The 27,244-nt window shown below is 36.2% G+C and overlaps 1 protein-coding gene, 1 long non-coding RNA gene and 1 pseudogene across 3 annotated transcripts; 2 read left to right on the top strand and 1 right to left on the bottom strand.

Moving 5' to 3' along the window:
• Nucleotides 1–587: 587 nt before the first annotated feature.
• Nucleotides 588–1,933, bottom strand: LOC149477347 (uncharacterized). The gene is made up of 3 exons (XR_016317669.1): nucleotides 1,796–1,933; nucleotides 1,147–1,730; nucleotides 588–1,036 (listed from the first exon to the last, which is right to left on the bottom strand). It is a non-coding gene; the product is annotated as an uncharacterized LOC149477347 (long non-coding RNA).
• An 11,369-nt stretch (nucleotides 1,934–13,302) lies between these two features.
• LOC149477346 (uncharacterized) lies at nucleotides 13,303–15,576 on the top strand (annotated as a pseudogene). The gene is made up of 2 exons (XR_016317688.1): nucleotides 13,303–13,752; nucleotides 14,738–15,576. The product of XR_016317688.1 is annotated as an uncharacterized LOC149477346 (transcript).
• Nucleotides 15,577–16,317: 741 nt separating this feature from the next.
• On the top strand, nucleotides 16,318–18,860 carry LOC149477345 (uncharacterized). Its single transcript, XM_089711056.1, has 2 exons — nucleotides 16,318–16,581; nucleotides 18,028–18,860. The coding sequence occupies exons 1-2, from the start codon at nucleotides 16,395–16,397 to the stop codon at nucleotides 18,744–18,746; spliced, it is 906 nt and encodes a 301-aa protein (XP_089567182.1). The 5' UTR covers nucleotides 16,318–16,394; the 3' UTR covers nucleotides 18,747–18,860.
• Nucleotides 18,861–27,244: the final 8,384 nt, after the last annotated feature.

The following is a 27,244-nucleotide window of genomic DNA, read 5'->3' as shown; positions in this document are numbered from 1 at the left end:
TGATTGATCGATTATTGATTGATCGATTATTGATTGATCGAATGATTGATCGATTGATTGATCGATTGAATGATCGATTGAAATGATCGATCGATATATCGATTGATCAATTATTGATCGATCGATTATTGATTAATCGATTGATCGATTATTGATTGATCGATTATTAATTGATTGATTGATTGATCGAATGATTAATCGATTGATTGATTGAATGATCGATTGGTCGATCGATATATCGATTGATCGATTGATAGATTGATCGATTGATAGATTAACCGCTGAATTTACGATATTCGATTACTGCGAATAATAACACACACTAAATACATCCCCTTCTAAAAAAAAAAACGGGTTGCACTCCGGGAGAGCCGGCAGAAGTGAAAACTTGATTATTAACGTTCAGCATGTTTGATATTTTGGAATGGTATCCTTACGCATGGAATATAAGGCCTAAAAACGCTTTTTCGATCTTCGTCTTACGCTTTTTCGATCAGGCCACGTGTCCTGACGCGAGTTTAAGATTTTATACCCAACGCCGCTAAATAAGTTTTCACTTCAAAAAGTTATTGTGGGTTATCCATAAGAGATAGACATACCATCGCGGACTTTTCTGTAGAACTTTTTAATGTGTATAATATACTTAGTACAATATTTTGATAAAACTCGTAGGGTTCAGCATGCGTTTGCAATGTAAGCGGAAAAAATGTAACTATTTACGACATCACATTAGAAACCTCAAAAATAACAGTACTTCTCCATTATTTAATGGATGTTATTATACATATAAACCTATTAATAAAAACCGCATCAAAATCCGTTGCGTAGTTTCAAAGATTTCAGCGTACAAAGGGACATAGGGACAGAGAAAGCGACTTTGTTTTATACTATGTAGTGAAGTATGGATTAAAGGGTTAACAAGAGCATCAGTAACCTCCCTCACATATTTGCTTACTGTAGTTTGGCCTAAATATTTAGCCATTCCTACAATTCTTTGGTAGGAGCCTGTAGCATAAAATGACAAAGCACACAGCACCTAGAAATAAAAATGTTAATAGTTAGTAGTGTAGCTGTGTATTATAATCACATAGTATGTATTAGTTAATGTACACATTATAATGAAAGGTACTTATTTATTAGACTTACTTTGTGTTCCAGGCTGATCCTTTTACTTGATTTTAGACTGGATTTTTCTTTCAATTCGCGACATAAGAACAAAAATGCTTCCTTACTTAGACGAAATCTATTTTTAAATTCTGTGTCGCTGGTTTTGTAAGTTAATATTTGCCAAATTCTTTCTGAGTAAAGCTCTCCTTGAGATTTCTCTGCAAATGTAGTAGTAAATTTAAAAGATAACTTGTTGTTTATTTATTAAAATATAGTGTTAAAAAATCACTCACCTTGTTTCTCTTTGTTCATTTCTACTTTCAACAATCAATCGCGCTGCAAGATAATAGTAAAAAGCACTACGTTGTGGGGTGCTTCTTGTTAATCTTAAAATTTTCTAACAAAATATATCACCACAATCACTAAAATTATAATTTTATTCTTAAAATAAACTCCGACGAAAGTTTTCTCACTGTCAAATTTAAAGTGAATTTTGAACATTCGTGAAACTCGGCCAGCCGTCGACACTTACGATACTATCCGTCATTTTATGCCTTCGTGCTAGCTATCTTCATACAATCGGCTAAGTTACGTTTCGTATTCGATACGATGGCGATTCGAAACTTACATGTTGCACGCCTCATAAGCGAAGCGTTGAGGTGGGTACTACTGTCACTTCGCGCAAAACATCTCATTTTTTTGTTCGTGCTCTGAAAATTAGTTCAATATACGCACACCAGAGGCGCTGTTCAAGTTCCCATACAAAATGCTTTCGTTGACGATACGAATACTTTTTCGATAGTGATTCGTGCTAGGGGTACTGTACAGTGTAAGATAAAACGTTAGTTGTCTGTTATACTCTACAGTTATTCCTTTACATGTCCAGATGATCATATCGAAGTCCCCAAGGGTGGGGGGGTAAGCTGATATTATGTCGTATTATATTTTTAACCCCCGACGCAAAAAGATGGGTATTGTGTTTGGCTGCTACGTGTGTATGTGTGTGTCTGTCTGTGGCACCGTAGCTCGCTAACAGGTAAACCGAATTAGATGCGGTTTTTTTTGTTAGGCAGCATATTTTCCGACGCTGGTTCTTAGATAAAGTGAATCTAAGAACCCTGAAAGAGCTCTTAATCAGTCAAAATCTTCAATATCAATAATGATGGCTGGTACAGCTGCAGGAGAGCTTTTCCATATTATGTAATTTATAGGGCCAACAATATATTTTATGATACTTGGGCTACAGGCGGACCTAAAGGTGTACGCTTCAATAGAACTGCATCTGGATGGATTGATAGTACTTGTGAAGATCCATTCCATCCATTATTATTCCATTCTTGAAAGACAGATGTGGTAAAAAAGTTCTAATAGGTGACAATTTATCATCTCATTTATCAATAGAAGTGATTAGAATCTGTGAACAACACAATATTTCATTTATATTTCTACCAGCAAATTCAACCCATTTAACACAGCCCCTAGATATCGCATTTTTCAGGCCCATGAAAATTGCATGGAGAAACATTTTATTAAAATTGATAAAAACAGATGGCAGAACCCAAGCTTCAGTACCGACAGGATGCTTACCAAGACTTTTAAAAGTACTCATAAATTTTAATCCGAAAATATCTATCGATATTTTTTTGTATTAATATATTTTTAGGGTGACGTCTTATGTCCCCCGTAGTAATATAATGTACTTGCCCGAAGCGTAGTCGGTAGTCGCGCTGGTCACCGACAATGATGCTCAAGAAAGAAGCGAGGGTAGAAATGATGGAATAGAAGAAGCTTCGCAAAATATAAACGCCACTCGTCCAAAACAGATCTTCTCAAAATTATGGTAATAAAAGACAACTGAAAGACGGATTGCCTCAAGAAATCAGAGCAGCGCGACGTCAAATGGATGAAGCTTTTGAATTAATAAAAGAGAAGAAAAATGATGAATATGAGATGCTCGGAAGACTGCTTGCAAGTAAACTGAGAAAAATAAGAAATCCGACGATTACGTCATAGAACAGCGACTTCAATAAATTTTTGGCGTGGGAGATGATTATAATGATGTGAATATACAAGATGAACTCGTTATACAGACAACAGAATCATTATTGTCAGTTTTACATCATCAATTAAGTAAGACAACTAACACCGCTGGCATTACCACATCAGATGATTTAAATGTTGGCCAAGATACTTATAATAGTCAATTCGAAGTACAAGAAAATGAAAATCAAGGCAGTCCTCAGGTAGCATATCTTGAAATTCCGCTAGAAGATGTTGTATCTCCTATTAGTTCACTTAATTGAACAAGAAGCATTGCCAGATAAGACAACTATTTTCTAGATAACAATCCAATAGACGACTTTTTAGAAGATGATCAACAAGATCACAATATGGTACTTATAGAATACAGGCCCATGTTGAAAAAATTATGGGTCATTTCAACCACCAGGTGACCTATCTAGAACGATATAAGAGCATAAAATAATAAGATTCAGCACTACGCCGTCACTTGTAAGCTGTCCAACTGAGTGCAGATGAGAATTCGAAAGTACAGGTAGAGATTTTTTACCCTTATCTCCATGATTTTTGTACGGCGTTGCGGAATAATGGATTAAAAGCAGTATTGAAATAGTATGATACAGATGCGGTACAAAATCAAATGACCAAATTTACCCCGGCAATTGTAAGAAAATAAAAATAAATTCCGTTAAAGTTGTTTCGCTGTCAATTAGCCAGAGAGCTGCAAAATAAAGGGAGATCTAGATTATCTATAAGAAAATATATGAACAGTAGAACTGATGATAGCGTCCGTTTTGACGGCGTAGGGCATTGGCCGCGCTTTGTAGAATCCTATGGTCGCTGCACCTTTTTTGGTGCAATACTGCACCAAAAATAAGACTGAAGTATATTGCGCTAAGTGCAATCAAAGGTTGTGTTTAGTACGTAAGAGAAATTGTTTTTATGATTACCATAGCAAGTAAGTGAAATTATTTTTTTTTTAGAAAAGTTTGACTGATTAGATATTATAAGTTTTTATTTAGATATTATGAGAATAATTAAACTTTTTATGTTTTGTACAATTTTATAGAAGCCAAATAAGTAACAATAATGTCATTTTAAATTTTAAAATTGTACAATAATAAATATTTTCTTTATACACATGCATTTTATTTTTGTTTATTTCATAATTGCATAAATAACGCTTTTATGAAAATTCTCGAACGATTCCTTAATTCGGCAATGTACAATATACTGGACATCGAAATTTACAGTTACTTTATGGAGAACCGGGCAATGTCCTGTATACTGGACATGCATTTTCTCAAAATCGTGATATACTAGATTTTTTTGATTATTTTTCCTGGTTTTAGGAAAATCTAAATATGACAAAAATATATAAAAAAAATAAAATAAACCCCAAAATCCAGAGGGCGCATTGTCGCCTGTCAAAATCAAATAGGTTTGCCTTCATATGCTTCAAGAGGGCTCTCTATGCCCTTACATTAGGGTACGTTCAGATGACAAGCGTTCAACGCGCGTTTTGATAACGCGCGTTTACAACTACATAACAACTATTCAGGGCCGTACACATGCTAACGCGCGTTTTATTGATATGCGCGTCGAACGCTGCACTAGCGCTCGACTGTTGTCAGCGCGCGTCAACGCGCGCTTTGAGATCATTGGTTTTCCATATTGCCGTTCAGTTCAGACTTGCGCTACTAGGAACAAAAAAAAATTGTATGAAGTTTACATGGCAATTAATGGCGGATACTGTCTTCGCACTCTCTCAGTACAGTTTCTCTTTCTTCTCAAACTGTCACTCACTGACATTTCATGTCCGTTTGTTTTTGTTACGATTTCTTCAAATAATTTTTAAATTTTATAATTTGATCCATTAATTTCAGTCAATTGAATACTCAGGTCGTTTTATAAAAATGCCACTGAAAAAACGGTTTATAACTTGCGAAATCTGTGGTGATCGAGCCAGTCGCAGTGCGAAAAAAGGATGTTTATGGCTAAATTCCCTGGGGATGAGGCCCGGTAAACATTGGATTAGATATTTTTAGTCATATATGTGAATATAATGGAGTATTCTAAGCGAAAAACGAATGTAATCTGGTATTTAAATTTTCATTATATTGTGTACCTACTAGTGTGACGTAACTATCGATAACTACGGGGATCAGGGGCAAAATTCTTTTGAGTATTTTGTTTTTCGAAAAATATCACATTTTATAATGTATTTATCTAGAACAAAGCAAAATAATTGCTTTTTTTTCTTGTATTTTTTTTTCTACAATCAATAGTTTTCTTCTAAAATGTTGTTTTTAGAGCTACTAACAATTTCTGACTAAAACTGTAGTAAGGTACAGTAAAAACGCCATGTTTGTTCGTGAAAACCCAGTATAGCCTAACATGAAAAATGGAATGACATTTAAAAATATTTTACAGATGCAGGCAGTGGGTTAAGTATGTGGGTAAAGAAGATTTAACATATGTACCTATTAGACCGGGAGATACTGACACAAAATTTCGAGTCATTTGTAACAAGGATGGCGGTTCTACAGGGGTCTTAGTACGCAATGACAAAAAGAAAAATGATGGTGTGAACGCTGGTACCGGTGTCTTAGTCGCGTGGGCGTTTGTCGAACTCGTCGGAAAAATAGCGAAAGTCAAACGATTTGTAACACAAAAATTTTAGAATTTACCGATAGCCCATAAAAAAGTAGTAGGCGGTAGTGTCATGCCATACTTTTCCGGTGTGACTTACAGCCCGCCATACCGACGCGAATGTGTTGATTTAAATAAAACAATCATTCAACCATTTGTACCAGGCTAACTTTTGCACAGGTAACTATCGTCGTGCAGCCATTTACGAAAATCGCCATGCCATACTTTTCGGACGATTCCAAATGGTCGCCATACCGCCGAAAATCTGCAAAAAATTTTTATTTCGCCAAACTTTTTGTACCAGTATTGCATTTGGATTTTTGGAGAGTATTTGATAAAATGTGACCATTATTATATTTGCCATACTTCTAGTAGGGGGAAAAAGTGCTGTTAAACTTGAAAACTTAATTTATTATTAATTTATATAAGTGAGGATTTCCAACACTTAGATCTTTGAAATTTTGTATTTATATTTGTTGATCCTCAAACTTACAGGAAAAATAAGTGCCATACTGTTACAAATCGTTTGACTTTCGCTATTTTCCGACGAGTTCGACTAACGCCCACGCGACTAAGCCGCCGGTACCAGCGTTCACGCCATCGTTTTTCTTTTTGTCATTGCGTACTAAGACCCCTGTAGAACCGCCATCCTGTTACAAATGACTCGAAATTTTGTGTCAGTATCTCCCGGTCTATATTGAGAAATTGCATACATTGAAATATGTGTGCGGTAATCATTTTGAGGACAGAGCTTTCAATAAGAAAAAGAATCGCTTAAAAAAGTCTGCAGTACCATTGAAAAATTTAAATGCAGATCCACTCCCTGATGCAATGTTACTTGAATTTCCTTACCATATAAATTCAAATACTGATGTTAAAAAGAAATCTGAAAAAAAAAAATGACAATGAAGCAATACTCTCCCAGATTGAACCTATTGACAATTCAGGTATGTACTGTCTTTTAATTTCTATTATTTGGCAGCTGATCCTTTAAAAATCTTATTGGTTTTTACCCGACTGCACCAGAAGGAGGGTTATGTTTTTCGAGAGTATGCATGTATTGTATAATTGTTTTGCACGCTTTGTAACCTGAACAGCTTGTTGGATTTTAGCTAGAGAGGTGGCGTTAGATTCGTATATGCTGTGAGAGTGACACTGGGTATGTGACAAGTGCCCAACGCCGAAATAGAGGGGTTTTTTATTGAGGTCACCTTCCTCTCGGGCCGGCCGGTTAAAGCGAGCCCCCTGGTCTCTAGCGTGCCGCTAGACATGACAACGTCACACGCTAGAGGTAACAGTTTGCCCGACGGGGGGCCAAAGCCCCGCTACCCAACAAGAGATATCCTCCCGCTAAGTCCGTCGCGCCGCGGTACGCTGACCGCCATCCACCGCTGCATTGCAGCCCCTGGTCTTCTAAAGACCCCCTCAGCAGTACACGGTGTTCTTTCTTCTCGCATACAGGCATATTCACATGGAAGATCGGATACGGCGACACACCACCGCGCTCCTGTATAACATGCCTACCCCGGGGCCACTTCCCGTATAGTTTTATTTAAAACGAATTGGGAGCGGCGCGTGTTTATTCCATATTGGCTTCCCCAAGATGCTGGTTTGCAACCCAGGTACTGAGCCCCCCCGCCACGACAAGGCTTGGAACGATGGGGGGGGGGGGCCACGACAAGGCTTGGAACGATGGGGGGGAACAAAAAACATATATTCTGACGACAAAATAAAGTATTTACATGATTACCCATACGGTTCAGAAGGACAATTAAAAAAAGAATATTATTTGCACTTTATTCAGATCTTCCTTGACACAGGCTTACCCATAAAATAGATTCCTCTGCCAGAAATTACCTGTCTGATCTCAGTCCCTGGCTGCCCCAGTGACAGATCACTCATGTTTCTCCATTCTGTGGTACCCATTTCTAAGCTTCCCTGTAACTCATTTACTCTTTTCCTTAGATCATCGAGTATTATTGACAATGATGACACTATTTGAGAGATGCTCTTTCCAGTTGATCCAACTATCACTTTTCTCTCTATATGTTCGAAGAAATCCGATCCAAACTTTTGGACCCTTCTTCCACTAAAGCAAGGAATCGAAGACACCTGGTTGTATACCCCTGTTAAAAGTCCACTTTGATTTGCACAAGACATTTTCGCGTAGTACTTCAACACGGGTAAATTGGCTCTTACCAATGTATCAATCTTGTCACCCTTTCTGAAGCATTTTCCGAACTCTTCTCTAGTGAACCAAGTAGACACATTTGTGATTTCACTTAGAATGCTTAAGTCTTCTTTAAAAGTCCCAAAGATTGAATGGAACACAATTTGCGATGCTACTTCTTCTTTCATTGCTCCTGTTAATGTCCAAGGTTGTCCACAGACTAGCTTATATGTATAAAATGCTCCCGATCCAGTTGTGTTGAAATATTCACAATATTGCTTGAACTATGCATCATGGCTAAAGGGAAGAAAGCTCTAGTTGCTTGACGAGATGTAGTGATTAGGCAAATTTCTGCGAGAAGGCCTGTCATAGTGCTCACATCAGCTGCTTTTCTCTGACCTTTTGTCACTTCGATGATGTCATCAATTATAGGTATATGATTGAAGGCTCTTTTCACTGCTGAGGCCCACTTGTCTCTATATATTCCCTCGGATCGGAGCATACACAGATAGGCTGTCATTGGTCCCATGCTCTGGGCCATAGAGGATCGTTTTTCTGGTGGAAAAGTACTGCCTTCTAACAGTATGTGGTGGGCCCCATTAAGACCGTATTTCTTTACAGGTACTTCTTGCATCACATCATCCTTTTTGGACACTGGCATCTTATCATGTCCCAATCTGAGCTCCTTCATCCTCAGTCCAAAACCACAGCAAAAATCAATATAGGGTCCGAAAGTACCATACCAATTGTCTTTTTGTTCATTCCTACCATATATGAGTAAGCTGCATTTAAAAAAAAAAGATAGCTTTCTACGACTAAAGAACGTAAGATGCACCCAGGGATACGTTACTTCACTGTCTTCCTTAGAAGATATATGGAAGTATGTGGACTCGAAAGGCTTCAAGTACTTAAATCTTCGTCAGCTAAATCAGGATAGCTTAGAAAACCTTTTTGGAATGATTCGACAACATTGTCCGACGAACCATTTCCCAACATGTTATCATTTTACAGCCGCTTTAAAGTCCAATATTTTGACAAATTTGAGTACACCTGTTGGTAAAGGAACAAACTGCGAAGTGGATGAAAACGAAGCAATTATTGACTTCGAAGATTTTTTTCAACATGTTGAAAAAAACGAAGCGATTCAAGTTGAAAATTATTCTCAAGTAGTAGTATTACAAAAATCCAAAATTATAATCTTCCAGCATTTCCTTGATCACAGGTTGTCTGGTAGAAATCACTTGTTAGTGATAAGACCGCCTATTGTACGATAATCCTATTTGCTGTTATTCTTTTTGTATTGTTTTATTTGGTGTACAATAAAGAGTTAATTATTATGTCTCTCTCCATAATACACGGGTACCACCAGAAGGAAGATACCCGGTCCTTTGGAAGGCTTACGTGGGGACACAGGTCCAACACGCAGAGGCCCTTTAGAGAATTTAATGTGTTGTGGGACACCAGCCGCAGCCTGCCCATGACTGCACTATAGAGATACAGCCCTGGGCAATCCGCGGCCAATGTAGGACTATTGCAGAAAAATGGAAATGAACAAAACTGGGTTATGGAAGGGGGTGTTAGATGGACTGGTATATTGGTTCTATGGGGACTATGGACGTCTGCCTTTTCAATATTAAAAATTGAAAATAATGGCAGACGGTGACTCGCCAGTTCGGTCGATGGGCTCCCAAAAAGGTTACCGAGAATGGCAACAAGGGGGCAACATCAGCTGAACGGCTAGGGGTGTAGAGAGGTGCGGCACCGGTTTCACCATCGCGGGCCCGCAGGCCCGGAGCGGGTTTCCCCGCTATTACGCCATTAGACACTTCCACCCCCGAGCATATAGCTCTGGCGGCTCCACTCTGGACGGCCAACAAAGGCAAGCCAGAGGTGGGGGATCCTGAACCTCGTCATTGTTCACTCCGAACTGCCACTGGGACAGTCCAGAGGTGAGGACAGGGACCTCCCCCGGGAGCGCTCGGTTCCCGCGGGGTCGCTACTCCCCGACACCTCGCCACAAGGTGCCCTGCGGGGTGACTGACTGCACGGTTGGGATATCTATTGTAGATATGCCAACCGGGGGCGATGGGGTCGTCACATCCCTACGCCTATTAATTATTATTATTATTATTATTATTATTACAAGAAAAGGATCTTCAATTGCCTGAAAGTGCTAATGCTTCTGTTTTTCAAATTCCTGAAAACCCGCACTTTCCAGATGATCATTTAGATTTTTTAGAGATTAATGATGTAGAATTGTTAGAGATCGAAAACAGATTGTTCGAATCGTTTGAAAAACAACCTACTGTGTATGTCGCGGGTTATTTGGCTTCGGTGGTATTAAAAAAAATCAGGTGGCAATGCGAGAAATGCACGCTAAGTTTAAAAATTGAAAACCTAGAGCAATGTGATACACCAATTTACAGCTACATAAAACGTCGTGAGTGGTGGCAAGACAAAAAAAGTCTTACGTATCCCACAATAAATTTATGCAAGCTAGTTGAATCAGCTACATCATTGTTTGAAGCTCAAGTTAAGCCAATCCTTAATGAAAGACATATTTCTCAGCAAGCCGTCACGATGATATTATCGAAATGTGACAATTTGCTATGGATCTGTAATGACCACAAAGATCGTCTGCTTCAATTATTGCTTGTTCGTCTGTGCCATCTTTTGATTCGAAATGAATGCAATCGCACAAATCTTTCCTTCGCAAAGGCTGAGGAATCAATTGCAGACACTGTGAAAAAAGCACAGCAACAGGGCATCGCAAAATCATAAATGTTTTCTTTTGTTTTCAATAAATTGTTATTACTAAAAGCAGAAAGTTTTTATCTCGAGTCTATTATTTAAGTCCAATCTTGTACTGATTAGTTATTTTATTGCTTGTTTACCACTAAACTAGATTGGACTCCTAAATATGGACTCGGATCTTAACCTTATGACGTGGAGTAAGTAATAAAACAATATGGGGCCTAATTTCTAACCTGTACATATTATATTTTATCGATATCGATAAAATATATATCGTCCATATGTCAGCGAAATGGTTGAAGTTGAAGTTAAAAGAGGTAGTTTTCATATCACCTACAAAACAGGATTCGATCAAAATGCAATTACTGCTAGCATTATAGGAAAAAAAATTTTAAAAAGTCATGTCTTGCCTCCACCAAAAAAGAAAACTGCTCTGGAAGGAATTTCAAGAAACAAAAAAGAAAATATTTTGAAATCTTTTCAAAATATAATACCACAAAATAGAATGTCCTTTTGGAGAGAACTCCTAAACTCCTACTTTTGACTACTAAAATTCCTTCCAAAAACCGTTTGTTTTTAAATATTTTTTTATGTAATTTCAAATTTTAATAATAAAAAAACGTTATATATATACTTTAATTGTTTTTTTTTCAAATAATACATATTTTATTCGATAGAAAATACATTCCTTTTTGTATACACACATGTTTGAGAAGAGCTAACGAAAAAGCGGTATCTCAATTTTAATTCTATAGTTTACTAAGCGGTGTAACCGTATCTCATGAATAAAGTACATTATTATACATTTTTGATAATTTAACTAATGTGATAACAAATACACCCTATATAATATACAGGGTGTACCAAAAAGTAGTGATGAACGGAAGCTGAGAGGTAGAGGACCTAGAGGGCTATCCGAATCACCCCCATGTATGTTATGCGATTTTTCGTATTTTCGGAGTTATGACGTTTTTTTTCAATTTTTCACCTATCGCCGAGTACGATGATATTTTCACTCATGCTGACGTCAATGATTGCGGAAGATGCTTGATTTTTTTTGTGTGCTAAGCTGAAAGATAGGCCAATTCAGTATGGTATCATTTACTATCGTTAGATCTTTGAATGGAATAAAAAAAAGAATTAAATGGCAAGAAAGATAAAATTACCCAATATGTTCACCACTTTAAGGGCCCGTAAAAAAATAAAATCACATAAAAAAAGTTTTCCGTTTGACTTTTAAAAACTTGCTCTATCTATCAGATAGCTACCCTGAAAATTTCATTTAATTATTCAGAAGGCTTCAATCGAAAAATTTAAATCTAAATGTGGTAAGTGCAAAAATTGAATTAACTTGATGATCATTAAAACCAATAAATAGGTGTTTAATTACCAGAATTTTTTAAAATAACCCCGCTGTTGCTCAATGCAAGTGCGACATCACCGTAAAAAGTTGTCTTTTAAATGTCTGAATGCCCTTTTATCATTTTTAATGGTTTCTTCTGCTACTATGAATTTCCGGGTTATTTCGTCCAAATTGTGGCATTTTCTCAAGTAGCCGAGGTCTTTTTAGTATTCCCATTGAAACAAATCAATGGGGTTTAGGTCGAGGGACCGTGGAGGCCAGGCTTTAAGGCAGGCATCACCGGCGCATGCGCAGGCTGCAACGACCAATCCATCTTTCAGGGTATCTTTGCCCTTTAGCCTGGCCTGCACGGTCCCCGGACATAAACCCTATTGATTTTTTTCCTTGGGGATACTACAAAGACGAGAGACTGCCACAATTTGGACGAAATAACCCGGAAATTCATAGTAGCAGAAGAAACCATTAAAAATGATAAAAGGGCATTCAGACATTTAAAAGACAACTTTTTACGGTGATGTCGCACTTGCATTGAGCAACAGCGGGGTTAATTTAAAAATTTCTGGTAATTAAACACCTATTTATTGGTTTTAATGATCATCAAGTTAATTCAATTTTTGCACTTACCACATTTTGATTTAAATTTTTCGATTGAAGCTTTCTGAATAATTAAATGAAATTTTCAGGGTAGCTATCTGATAGATAGAGCAAGTTTTTAAAAGTCAAACGGAAAACTTTTTTTATGTGATTTTATTTTTTTACGGGCCCTTGAAGTGGTGAACATACTGGGTAATTTTATCTTTCTTGCCATTTAATTCTTTTTTTTATTCCATTCAAAGATCTAACGATAGTAAATGTTACCATACTGAATTGGCCTCTCTTTCAGCTTAGCACACAAAAAAAATCAAGCATCTTCCGCAATCATTGACGTCAGCATGAGTGAAAATATCATCGTACTCGGCGATAGGTGAAAAATTGAAAAAAACGTCATAACTCCGAAAATATGAAAAATCGCATAACATACATGGGGGTGATTCGGATAGCCCTTTAGGTCCTCTACCTCTCAGCTTCCGTTCATCACTACTTTTTGGTACACCCTGTATAAATAATATTTATAAATTATATTTATATTATATTATATATTTATATTATTATTATATTTATTTTTATATTTATTTTTAACAAATAAAAAAAACTATACATAAAGTAAATATATAACTATTTTTACATAACTTCAATTATCTCAAAACTCGCTTTCTTTGAGTTACCGCTTTTGCGCTTAGTTGGGCAGTATACAGCCTGTTAGGTTGGTACTCTGTTCAGTTTGACGTCTCTGACGTTTATGTTGGTATTGGAGTGCCATGTAAATTGAATCTATATTCTATTATCTATAAAGAAAGTCCCGTCTCTTAAAACGTAGTGATTATATTCTCTTTGGTTCAGTTGAGCGCGCGCTTTCGACGCGGATGGACGTATTTTAGGGTTCATCGGGTCCTGAAGAAATCGTCCGAAATGGAAACCGAAGCTTTTAATATGGAATTATTTATAAATGAAATAGAGAAACGTCCTGCGATATGGGACATGACAAGTAGCGATTATTCAGATAGGAATTCAAAGAGACGGGCTTGGGAAGAACTTGTCCTCATATTCTGTGAAGGAGATGATAGTGAAGAAAAGAAGAAATTATTATGTGAGTACATATATTTATTTACATTTACAATCAGTTTGTGTTACAAATTAAACGTTGTGATCCAGCCAATCAAGTTTTCCTTCGTTAATGAAATAATTTGTTAAATGTTCTCGAACATTATCCGCCTGTCGCACAGCACGCCCAGTATAATGTGAGGTTAGATTTTCCAGTTGTGGAGTATACAGTGTATCGTCAAAATTGTAGCCATCCCTCATTCTTTCATACATAGTTATGAAGCGTGCATATAGCTTTTACAATCTTTTCTGCAGAACCGATGTTAACATCTAATGGCCTATGTAAAATACGCCATTTATTGCACATTATGCCAAAAGTACATTCAACATAGCGGCGTGCTAATGACAAACGATTATTAAATATTTTTTTAGCGTAGGTGAGTGACCTTCCCCCGTTGGGTCGCATTAAATTCTCCATCATACCAAAAGCTTCATCAGCCACTATCACATATGGCAACACTGTCGGTCTATTTTGTATTAACAATGTCTTTGGCTCAGGCAGGTCTAATGACCTTTCAGTCAGCTTTTTGTATAATGAAGAATTCTTGAATATACCCGAGTCACTATTTTTACCGTACGCACCAATGTCAACCCATACAAAACAATAGTTTGCATCCGCTAGCGCCATTAAAACTAGCGAAAAAAAATGTTTATAGTTATAATACATGGAACCCGTGTGTTCAGGCTGTATTAACCGTATATGTTTTCCGTCCAAGGCTCCCAAACAATTGGGAAACTTTGAGTTCTTTTCAAATATCTTTGATATTTCATACCATTTTTCTTTCGTTGGTTCACTCATAACAATGGGTTTCAATTTTCTCCAAATAGTTTCGCATACATGTGGTATTATGGTAGCCACAGTAGATTTGCCAATTCTGTAATTGTAGCTTAATGTACCAAATGAACATCCCGTGGCCAAATACCTGAAAAAAAAAAACACGAACTATTGCTAAAATCTGCTTTTTTTTCAGCGTCATCTCTGCAAAAGAAATGGAAGAGTTTACGAGATAATTATATGAGAGAGGTCAAGAAAATGAAGACTGTTAAATCTGGATCAGGAGCTTCCAAAACCTTATCATATATTCATTATAATAGACTACAATTTCTACAGCCATCTATAGCCGACAAACATACAGAAAATAGTTTCAATACAGATAATGAATCAGCTTCGTCAGAAATTGCTGAAGTAGAAGGAAGTTCTGCTTTTAAGAGTCCTAAATCTACTTCAAGAAAAAAACAAAAAATAAGTCCTGCTGACGAAAGGTTTGCAAGCATATTAGAGCAGTTTAGCACAGAAAAATGTTTCGCACCCAAAAGAAGATGACGATGAAGATAAGCTGTTTTGTTTGTCACTCGTTAAAGAGATTAAAAAAATCCCGGAATATAAACGGCTTCGCACTAAAATTGCCATTTATAATTTAATCTTGCAAAACCAAAATGTGCAACATCAGACATTTGAAAATCAAAATTATCACAGCCCGGTACCACCACAAAGAAATTATTTGTCACAACAGCAGCGTAATCAAGACTTTCACTATTATGATTTTAGATCACAGCAATCTGGTGTGCCAAATAACTTAGCGCATTACGGTTATACTACAGCAATGGGATCTCAATCGCCAGTAACACACACTCCATCGCCAGCACCAACTAATACCAGCAACGAATCGGAGTTAGATTTATTCTGCGACTAACAACTTATTGTTTTTTCTTTGAAAAAATCTTTCCTAAACAAGTTTATTTAATTTAATTTGATTGATTTATAGATATGTTCATTATTTTCATTAATAACAAGTTACTATATTATAGATATGTTGATTAATAAAAAAATACGTATACAGATATGTCTATTAATAAAAAACTTACCTCAATGTAATAATGAGTTTTTCTTCTGATGAAATGGTATATCGCACAGCGTTTTCATCTGCTACGAGTTCCTCGTTTATGAGAGACAGTAAGTCATCAAATGACTTGATGGACATTCTGAAGTAGTTGAAAAATTTGGGTCCGTATTGCCTTAATTTAGGATACAAGATTATGTACTGGCTTTCAGTCAGCCTGGTTGTCAAAATTGGGTGGACCCAATATCTCCGTCTTCTGTTGCGTCGTTTTAACCGTCGGTATAATATCACCGTTAAAACAGTTTCTACGTCCATCTTCGACAAATGAACTCTACTGACTGAACCATGGCGGTCGCGGCAATGCGCGTTCAACGCCTGGCAAGCGCGTATCATGTGCACACTAAACAAAAGATTAGCGCGCGTTCAACGCGCGTTGAACGCTTGTCATCTGAACGTACCCTTATACTCTGCGCTCAACTGAACGGCAATATGGAAAACCAATGATCTCAAAGCGCGCGTTGACGCGCGCTGACAACAGTAAGGCTAAGTTCATATGACCGCGCGGAGCCGCGCGGATCTTTCGACCGCGCGGTACAAGATCGAAGTAAACAGCTAGTATTGTTTACATCACCGCGCGGTACCGCGCGTCGCGCTCCGACCCGCGCGCTGGTTCTTGAACCGCGAGAAACCGCGCGGCACCGCGCGTTTCAAGTTCTACAAACTTGTACCGACCTATTCAGTTGATCCGCGCGTGTTGAGACGGATAGTCGCATAGATTGCAGAAAATATGATCACCGACGAAGACGACATTGTATCTATCGATTTGCTTATCGACGAGATTGAAAAAAGAGAAGCTATCTGGAATATCAACTCCAAGGAATATTCGAATAAAATAATAAAAAGAAGATCTTGGGAAGAATTAGTTTTAATTTTCTGCAATAATAATGATTCTGAAGAAAAAAAGAAAAACTTGGGTAAGTTACAATCGTACGCACCTTTAAAGTAAAACCGTTATGAAATCTCATACAGTCCACTCCACAACAATAGATCTCTGTTTACATTATGACACGTGATTTACGAAAGTAATTTTTTTTCATTTACAGTATTATTTATTTTGATTTATATTATTATAGTAACACCAGTAACACTTTACCATAAATTGAAACACTTTTCCTTTTCTGTGACATACAGCCGTGTTTATCCAAATAGGTAATAACACTGTTACTTTAAACTTCCGTTATGACTCTTCTACGAACATGTTCCTTCTTATTGATATAGACACAATATTGTATTTCGCGAGCCGATCATAACTCGGTTTAGTAGGTAACGCTTTAATTTACCGCTAGATGGCGTAAAATACAATATTTTACAAAAATGACAAGTTTATGTTGTAGTTTACGTATATTTTACATAGATGGCATTGATAACTCAATTCATGAAAATTTTCGTTTAGTAACGGTTTTACTTTAAAGGTGCGGTATGTATAATATTATATAAGAGTTATATATATTTTTCTTGCCAATCTAATTTACCTTCACTTACAAAGTAATTCGTTAATTTAGTTCGAACATTATCTGCTTCATGAATTGGACGTCCAGTGTTAGTGGGATTTATGTCAGGTAATGGCGCTGGACAATTCATGTCCTCGGATTTTATACCATCTCTTGTCCTAACAAAGTTATGTAAAACACAAATGGCTTTGACGATATCATTGGCAAAATCTATCTTGACGTCTATTGGCCGGTGCAAAATTCGCCATTTGTTACACATTATTCCAAATGTGCATTCAACATACCTTCGTGCTAAAGAAAGACGGTAGTTAAATATTTTTTTTTCTTTTGACAACATTTTACCTCCATATGGTCTCATCAGATTTTTAGTCATACCGAAGGCTTCGTCAGCTACAATTACGTATGGTAATTTAAATGCATTGTTCTCATTATCGGTGATAGATCTGGGCTCAGGAATGTTTAACAAATTTTCTGATAGTTTTTTGTAAAATGACGTTTCCTTAAAAACACCCGAGTCACTGTCTTTTCCGTAAGCTCCAATGTCTACCCATATAAAGCAATAGTTAGAATCGCACAAAGCCATTAAAACTAACGAGAAAAAGTGTTTGTAATTGTAATACATTGATCCTGAGTGTGGTGGCCGAATTAAACGAACATGTTTGCCATCCAAAGCGCCAATACAATTTGGAAAATGGGCTTTATTGGCAAATTGTTTAGATATTTCTATCCACATATCTGTAGTTGGTGGGCTCATGACCATAGCTCTTAAGTTTCTCCATAAAACTTGGCACACTTGCTGAATTATAGCTGATAACGTAGATTTGCCAATTTTATAACCATACTGCAGCTCTGCTAATGAACAACCACTGGCTAAGTACCTGCAACATAAATATTTTTTTGTTGTTTTAGGATCATTTTTGCAGAAAAAGTGGAAAAATTTAAGAGATGCCTACGTTAAAGAATTTAAAAAAAATAAAAATTTGAAATCTGGTTCTGGAGCTTCAACAACTTCATATGGATATTTTAAAAGATTAGGATTCCTTAAACAAGTTGTCCAAAAAAAAGTAACTGATAATAGCCTTGACTTAGTGGAAACTTCAGAAAATGTTGATTCGAACAACGTTAAATCATCTTCAATTGAACATTTGCCCAGAAAGAAATATAAACTGAACCCAGCCGATGAGCATTTCGCAAATATTTTAGAAAGGAGTATAGATGCTCGTAATAAAAATGTAACAGAAAAAAAAGAAGAAGATGATGAAGATAAGTTATTTTGTCTTTCATTGGTTAAGGAAATAAAAAAAGTTTCCGAAAACCGGCGCTTGAAGTTGAAAATTGAAATGTATAATTTATTAGAGCGCTACCAATCCGCAGAAGCACAGTCATTTGGAGACATTAACTACCCGTCTACTTCATATAATTCACAACAGCAGCCAAGAAACTATTCAACTTCATTCAGAAGTCCTCAATATAGAGACTCGATGCAGTATTCTGATAGAGAAGCTTCATCACAATATGGTTATACAACTAGTTCCTACACTTCACCTCCCACAAATTTTTCACAAGTAACATCACCCGGGTCATACGAAGATTCTCAAGAACTGGATTTATTCAATAATAATAATTAAAATATAATTTGCTGGAAAGTCTCATTTCTTAAATTATCTATTTGATTTCTCGTTTTAAAGATTTTTGTTTAGTGGTTGTTTCTTTTAAGTAATAAAGAATTAACTTACCGTAATGTTACTATGAGTTTTTCTTTTGGTGATATGCAATATCTAATAGCATCTTCACTGGGTTTTAAATCGTTCTCAACACAATCATATAAAAAATCAAAAGATGCAACAGACATCCTGAAGTAGTTAAAAAATTTTTCTTCATGTAGTCTCAGGTCGGGATATAAAGTAATGTACAGGCTTGAAGAAAGTCTTTCACTTAAAATGGGATGCACCCAGTATCGTCTTTGTCTTCTTCTGCGACGTCTCAGCCTTCGGTATAAAATCCATAAGCAAATTGCCTCCTCCACGTCCATTCTTAAGCAATGTTGATGCCAGACTGCCGCGCATACATTTGCCGTCATGTGAATGCTCTTACCGCGCGGCTCCGCGCGGCTCCGCGCGGTCATATGAACTTAGCCTATATCTTGGCGACCCGTTTTCATTGCTCTCGAGTGTAATTTTACCTAACGCTGGCCATACAATTTCAGCACGACTAGATACTGGAATTAACAATCTTATGTTATCATATGTTTTTAAAATTTATATTTTAAAAATCCAACAATATTTTCAACAAATACTGTATTATATTTGAAACTTAAACATTATTTTTTTTTAACTTTGGAATTATAATAACTAATCATTAACTAAAATAAATCTTTCAATGAAAAGTGATAAATTATTTGAAAATCTTCTGATATTTATTTTGCGAATTCTATGTTGGTCCCATAGAGAAAGTTGATCAGTTTGACGGTCTGATCATCCTCTTAAAAAAGTATCAGCACATTAAGAAGGACCCTGTATAAATTACTTTAAAAAATAATTAAATTAATTTATAAATTATACTGATTTTTTCCTTATTCTTGATTGATATAATTATTATTAACTTAAATACAAAAGCGATTAGAACGGCCTTAAAATTATATTGCTTTGGCGACAATCATCACAAATCGTTTATCTAGTTATTATTACATTTGTTGTAAAATGTGTTATTACGAATAAAAATAACGTCTTCAATCAAACTGTGTTTCAAATTAAAACGGTACGAAACGACAAACTTCAAAGAGGAGAAAAGTCGTTCCACACTGACTTGTGTCGCTGGAGTAGCTAACACGACACAAGCTAATTTATAAAGCCGAGGATAATCTTATTCATCTCCCAGTATTTCAAAATGTTTTCAGTTGATTTTAACAGAGGTACTTTAAGAAACACCGTCAATTCTTCATCTACATTTCCAAACACATTACCTGGCACATTCATGCGGCGTTGTAAAAGAACGTGTATATCACTTTGAGCCTCAACGTATTTTACACTCAGAAAGTTTTCTAACTCTTTTCTTGCGCTGTTGTCATTAGCATTTGTTTTCGGCAGGGATCCTGAACTTGAAGAAGAATGGGGCTCATTTTCTTTATTATTATTTAAATTTATTAAATGGCGATGTAATTCTAGTAATCTTGATTTTGCGGTTTCTTGTTGGTCGCCAGAAAGTACTGAATTTACTCTCCCGTCGAGAAACATTGCACAGATAAAAGCACTGTTATTCAATAAAGTCTGTTCCCTGTTCTCCATAGAAGTGATCAGCAATGTGCTCAAGGCTGTGTTAACCATTCTTTAATTTAATTTTGCACAACAGCCACTGCAAATAAAAGTCACCAATTGTGAGCTGCTCTTGTTGCAGGACTTTTGATAGCTCTTTAGCGGGTGATAGAGAAATCAAATAATCTTGTAGTGTATTCCAAGTCGTTTTCGTTAAGTTCAGATTGTCATCTTGAGCATTGTCGCAAATCTCCTTTAATTCTATTAGCCTTTTTATCATGTCAACAGTGGAGTTGCACCTAGGATTGCTTGGTTTTTTCGTGCTTTTGCGATTATAGCAGCATGTATTTGAGTTCGCAATATTTTAGCAGCTTTTCTTGCGACATCAATTACTTCTTCAACTTGAGTATTTTTGCAAACATCTAAAATTGACAACTGTAAGGTATGAACACAGTTACTCAAACAAAAAAAATTTTCATCCAGAGCCACAGCGCATGGTCTAATAAATGAACCAAATGCACTGAAGAAATATTCAGAAACATATGGGCTGGTTCCTGTGCAGTGTGGCATGTTTATATCAAAAGATAGGCCCTACCTAAGTGCCTCACCAGATGCCTTACTTGGCGAAGATACTGTTTTAGAAATAAAATGCCCATATGTAAGCAGAAACAGGCTTATTAGTCCTGAAACTGTACCATACATTCAGACTCAAAATGGAGAACTGGTATTAAAAAAAAACCTGTCCATATTATTTTCAAGTACAAGGACAAATGTATTGCAGTGGCAGAAAATTCTGCAATTTTATTATATATACTTTTAAAGACATGAAAGTAATTTATATTGAAAAAGATGAGTTATTCCTAAAAGACATGCTACTAAAATTAGATTATTTTTTCAATAATTATGTGAAGGCTGAAATCATAAATAAATATTTATATAAAGATTATTATAATAAAATAAAAACAGCTAAAATTTATTTATTAGTTTTATTTTATTTACAATGCACTCTCGGAAATTACACAACATTAAACATATAAAAAATATTTTCGAAGCTAACGGCACATAGTAAGCATTAAGGTCAGTTTTTAATATCTTATATGTCTTGGTTAATCCAATTAAGCGCTCTATATGTACACGTTGTGAGGCTATTTTCCTGTCATGAAAAAGAGCAAGACCTGGCAATTGAGCTTTCCCACGTAAGAAACTAGGTATATTTATAGCAATATTTTTGGATGCAAATAGGTCCTGAACATTAAAGCCTCGGTCTGCCAATATACTATCTCCTCATAGCACATTTTCAACAGCTTGCTTCTCTCAATCATTTGCCGATCACTAATTGAGCCACCAAAGCCCTCAGAACAATAGAATAACAATCCTCCAGGGGTAGAGCCCACTAAAAACTTTATTGTATTTTTATTTTTATAATTGCTAAAAGTAATTTGCTGTGATTTTGGGTCACTTGGTTTTGTGATGGGTATCTCTGTGCAGTCTATAATCACCCTTGTTGGCATTTTGTTTTCTTTATACTCTGCTGGCATGTAAAAATGAACAAGGTCTCTTTGAGGCCAAATGTCTATCATTGACCATAAGTCATTGACGAAGTTCACCCACGTGATGAAAATGTTTGAAACTTGTGTCTTACTGATACCAAACATTTTCGAAAGTTCAAGATCAGTACTTGCTCTTCGAAGTTTTATCAGCATCATAAGAAACTGATCTTCAGTTGAAACTCCACTTACCCCACTCCACCTGTATTTAAGATGATTGGCAGTAATGTTGATAGAACAAATTGAAATCTTTCATAATTTTCTAAGCCAGTGTAAAACTTTACTGACTCTTCACCGCTTAGTAAAATATCTGCTGAAAAAAGAGACAGCATTGTGGCAGTCTGAGTAGCAACTGATGATTGTTTATTTTGATTAACATTGTCACCACAATCAACAGGTGGATCAAGGGAAGAAATTTCTAACTCTCTTTGATATTCCATTATATTATATTGTGGATTTTGAGAAGTCGATGGCTGTGGGCCTGTAGATGTTGAAGGCTGTGGGTCACTTGAAGTAGATGGATGTTCACTTGATTGCTGTTGAAAAAGATCCTTTTGAAGGTTCCTTTTTGCATGTCTTTCGTCTCTTGCACAAGCACTGGCTGATATTTTTTTTGGTTCCATGAAAAGAGACTCGGTACTGCGTCTTTCTTTAAAAACTTGTGTGCACAAGGCAAACCTAAAAACAAGATGAACAATTATGTTTTTTTTTTGACATTATGTAATGTTATTAATTTAGGTTTACAGAGGCATTATCTTAAATGAAAGAACTAACGTTTATAACACTCACCTGTAGTCACACTTAATGATTGATAGTCATTTTCATGAAAATGATCTCGACATAACCTCGTCGTTTTTTAGGCTCAAAGTTTTTAATCCTTACGGCAGCTATCCACTTTCTTCTTATAGTAGTAGACCGGGAGATACTGACACAAAATTTCGAGTCATTTGTAACAAGGATGGCGGTTCTACAGGGGTCTTAGTACGCAATGACAAAAAGAAAAATGATGGTGTGAACGCTGGTACCGGTGTCTTAGTCGCGTGGGCGTTTGTCGAACTCGTCGGAAAAATAGCGAAAGTCAAACGATTTGTAACACAAAAATTTTAGAATTTACCGATAGCCCATAAAAAAGTAGTAGGCGGTAGTGTCATGCCATACTTTTCCGGTGTGACTTACAGCCCGCCATACCGACGCGAATGTGTTGATTTAAATAAAACAATCATTCAACCATTTGTACCAGGCTAACTTTTGCACAGGTAACTATCGTCGTGCAGCCATTTACGAAAATCGCCATGCCATACTTTTCGGACGATTCCAAATGGTCGCCATACCGCCGAAAATCTGCAAAAAATTTTTATTTCGCCAAACTTTTTGTACCAGTATTGCATTTGGATTTTTGGAGAGTATTTGATAAAATGTGACCATTATTATATTTGCCATACTTCTAGTAGGGGGAAAAAGTGCTGTTAAACTTGAAAACTTAATTTATTATTAATTTATATAAGTGAGGATTTCCAACACTTAGATCTTTGAAATTTTGTATTTATATTTGTTGATCCTCAAACTTACAGGAAAAATAAGTGCCATACTGTTACAAATCGTTTGACTTTCGCTATTTTCCGACGAGTTCGACTAACGCCCACGCGACTAAGCCGCCGGTACCAGCGTTCACGCCATCGTTTTTCTTTTTGTCATTGCGTACTAAGACCCCTGTAGAACCGCCATCCTGTTACAAATGACTCGAAATTTTGTGTCAGTATCTCCCGGTCTATAGGATTTATTGGGAATTTGTGAATGCCAACGTTTTTACACCTAATTACACAACATTTAGTCATTTTGATGATATTTGTGAAGACGTTTTTTTAATTTTACGAGTTACGCACAACTGTTGTGCGCAGTACGCTACACGGGTTCCAACGCTAGTGTTTTCAAACAATGACAGTGATTTATATTACTTAATCATGAAGTTTTGTCACCAAACTGTTCTTACAGCACTTTAGTGGACAATTTGGACGAGGTTGTCAATGGTCCAACAAAAAATAAAATCTTATTTAAAAAACTTTGTGATTATTTCAAACTGCGCCAAAAAAAGATATGTTCAATTGCGCACAAATTTATTTTTTTGTTGGGACAAGAATGAAAAAGATTTCACGGATCTTTTCTATAAACATTGGCCTGAAAAAAATAAAATTATTTATTTATTTATTTATAAAATCAATTGAAATTTGTATATCTGAAATTTGTCGTAACAGCATGGTTATTTCAGATCTATTCCATTCTGTGCTTCGTCATGATTTACCGAAATTACACGGTATTTGTTGTATGCTCATTTTCAATGGATTTGAGCATAATAAATTTAATAATTTCCGTGATGGTGCCGTATGTAAGCAACCTGAATGCAATATCCGGTATAGATTTAAAGGCCAATTGATAAACTTGAAGGCGAAAATTTTAATTAATTCAACAAATGATAAGCCAAACCATACGGTACCTTTGGCTTATTCTGTATCTAAGACCCAGCGTGAGGTATTGAGGGAACGATTAAGATTTGCAAAACCGAACACAGTACGGAAACAATTGGTGTCTGATATGGACACGGACTTGGCTCAAAATGAGCATAATCATCAATTTGCTACATCATTGGATGTCTTGCAAAAGATTAAATCAGAAAACAACTTGAAAAATAATCGGCATAATGATGATAGCGTTGATGTTATGCTCAGAATGATCGAAGCTAAGCAATATCATCCGTACATTAAAAAATTTTCTACGCCGTTCACGACTTACCTGGGTATTAACGAACAGATCGAGCTACTGAAAGCTCACAAGGATCTTTCATTTCATTTCGATGCAACAGGGTCCCTTGTTCGAAAGCCAGATAAAAAAAGAAAACGGGTTAATTACTATGCAGGTGTTGTTTTCATTGCCGTCGAGTGTATTAATTTTGTAATCACAATTATTATTCAGTTATGCAACTGTTGTGATTTTAAATAAATATTTGTTTATTCAATTAGTCTTTTAATTAATCTTAACAAAATTAAAATGTATTCAATAGATAGGGCTGTCACAGTAAAATATTTGGGAATTTGGTTAGATGCTTGCCTATCGTGGAAAAAACACCTTGATGCAATCTCCTCCCGCATAAGGAAATTCATCTTTGTCTTCAAAAAATTACGTACCTATTGCCGCAAATAAAGGTGTTCTAAAAATAGTATACTCCGCACTGTGTGAATCAATTATTAGCTACTGTATCACAGCCTGGGGTGGTGCTTCGAAAAACACTATTTTACAAGCTGAACAAGCACAAAGAGCTATGATCAAAGCACTTCTTAACAAACCATTCAGGTACCCAACGATATAACTTTACATTGATTTTTATGTATTCACAGTGCGCAAAATGTACATATTTCGGACAATAATGAGCAAGCACAAAACTCTTCCTGCAAATAAAAGTAATATGTCAGATACGAGTAAAAGGCTTATTAGACCACCCAATTTTTAGGGACCCTAACCCTAACTAAGAGTGGTGTAATAAGACTTAGGGAGTTAGTGTCCCGATTTAGGGCGATCGGGTCTGCCCGATCTGCCTAGCTCCCTAAGCGCCCTGCAGATTGGGTGATGTAATAACGTTTAGGGCGCTTAGGGAGCTCAGTTGCCGCGCGACTAGTGTGTGGAGTGGTCGTAAGTGAGTACCGCGAAGCGGCCGTTCGTTCCGTCGCCTGGCGCGTAATTTTCTAGTACCTACAATGGCGTGCAACAAAGAAAAGGAAGTTTTATTGTGCATATTTGACACGTATAAAAACACGCCGTATTTGTGGCAAAAAGAACATAAAGACTACATGAATAAAGACATGCGAGCTGAAGCCTTTAACCCTTAATTTGGTATAGTCCGGTGTGACGGACACTTATTTAAAATAAATCCTGCCAAGTTTTTATTTCATGTTCATCGATTTCTAATCGATTAAATGTTTATTTATACCATAAACAAATAGTAAAAAATTAAGTAATGATTGTGACAACATTGCATATGTCAGTTGGGACGTAAAATGTCTGCGAAAATGCAGCCACCTGTTTTGCTCAAGGTATTTATACCTATTTTTCTTATTTTTTGTGGAAAAATGAATTGAATTATATATTTATTTATTAGATAATAAACATTTCAATCATTATTTACAAAAACATACACACTTTATTACATTTTTATGGTGTTTATTTGTAACCAAAATGTTTTGTCCGTCACAGCGGACGTTGCTAATTGTATAGAAAAGTACCACTTTATTACTATGTCCGCTGCGGCGGACACCGCCAAAATGTTGGTGCTTCTGCTTGTTTGGTTATGGTTCTGAGTTTGGATTTTTTTTCTTTGCCAACAGCCTAACCGCGCAAGTAAAATTATTGCTTTAGTGCCGAATGAACATGCACCTTCCGATGCTAGCGAAATATCAGATTCGGAAACTGAATTGCATGATGCAAGTACTAATTCTTCCACCCCTTGTTTTCTCCTGCACCATTTTCCCTTGCTAACGTAACAATAGATACATCCGACGATGAAGAATTATACTCCGAAGATTCTGATAGACCTGCTGATGACCAGAGTCTTTCGTGCGTAAATTGGCGAGTCTTTTTTTGAAAATGTTCTATCCCTATCTGCTATTCCTAGATTGCCTGCAATGCCTATAACACCAATAGCTTCTTGATTAGCACCCCGAAAAATAAGTACTAAGAAACCACCCACAGTCAAAGCCAAAAGACCAAAAAAAAAAAACTTTCAGCTGACTTACAATTATTGGAAAGTAAGTAACTCAATTCCGTCACCAAGCGACAATAGAAGAAGGTGAGGAGGATGATTACATAGACATGCCAGAAGATGATTCACCTTTGAGTTTCTTTCACCTTTTTTTCTCAAGATATTTTTACTAGTTTCGTAGAGCAGACAAACTTATATTCAGTTCAAAAAACCGGCAAGTCAATTCAACTAACAGAAGAAGAATTTAGACTTATTTTTTAATTTTCATACAAAATAAACATGAATTGTTTTTTTTTTTAATTTCCATATAAAATAAACTGTACTTCGGTATCAAATAGTTCTAAAATGTTCATTTCTGTATTTTTCTTTAGTAAAAAAAATAAAATTAACTGTGGTTTTTATTTTCCGTAATTTGGCAGTGTCCGCTGTGACGGACACCAGTTTTCCCAGCAGTGGGCAATGGTAGATTTTTTTTTTCATTTTTCGAGAACTTTATGACATACTCCTGAAACCACAAAATTGTCAAATTCATATATTTTGAATATTTTTATCGGTGCCAAATTAAGGGTTAAAGTTTTATT

This window comes from Colias philodice, chromosome 25, assembly GCF_061535455.1.
Source record: "Colias philodice isolate Cphi_HAF_F1 chromosome 25, ilColPhil1 Martin Lab GWU primary, whole genome shotgun sequence".
Lineage (NCBI taxonomy): Eukaryota > Metazoa > Arthropoda > Insecta > Lepidoptera > Pieridae > Colias > Colias philodice.
Note: the sequence above shows the minus strand (reverse complement) of the source record. Positions and strands in the feature narration are given on the sequence as shown.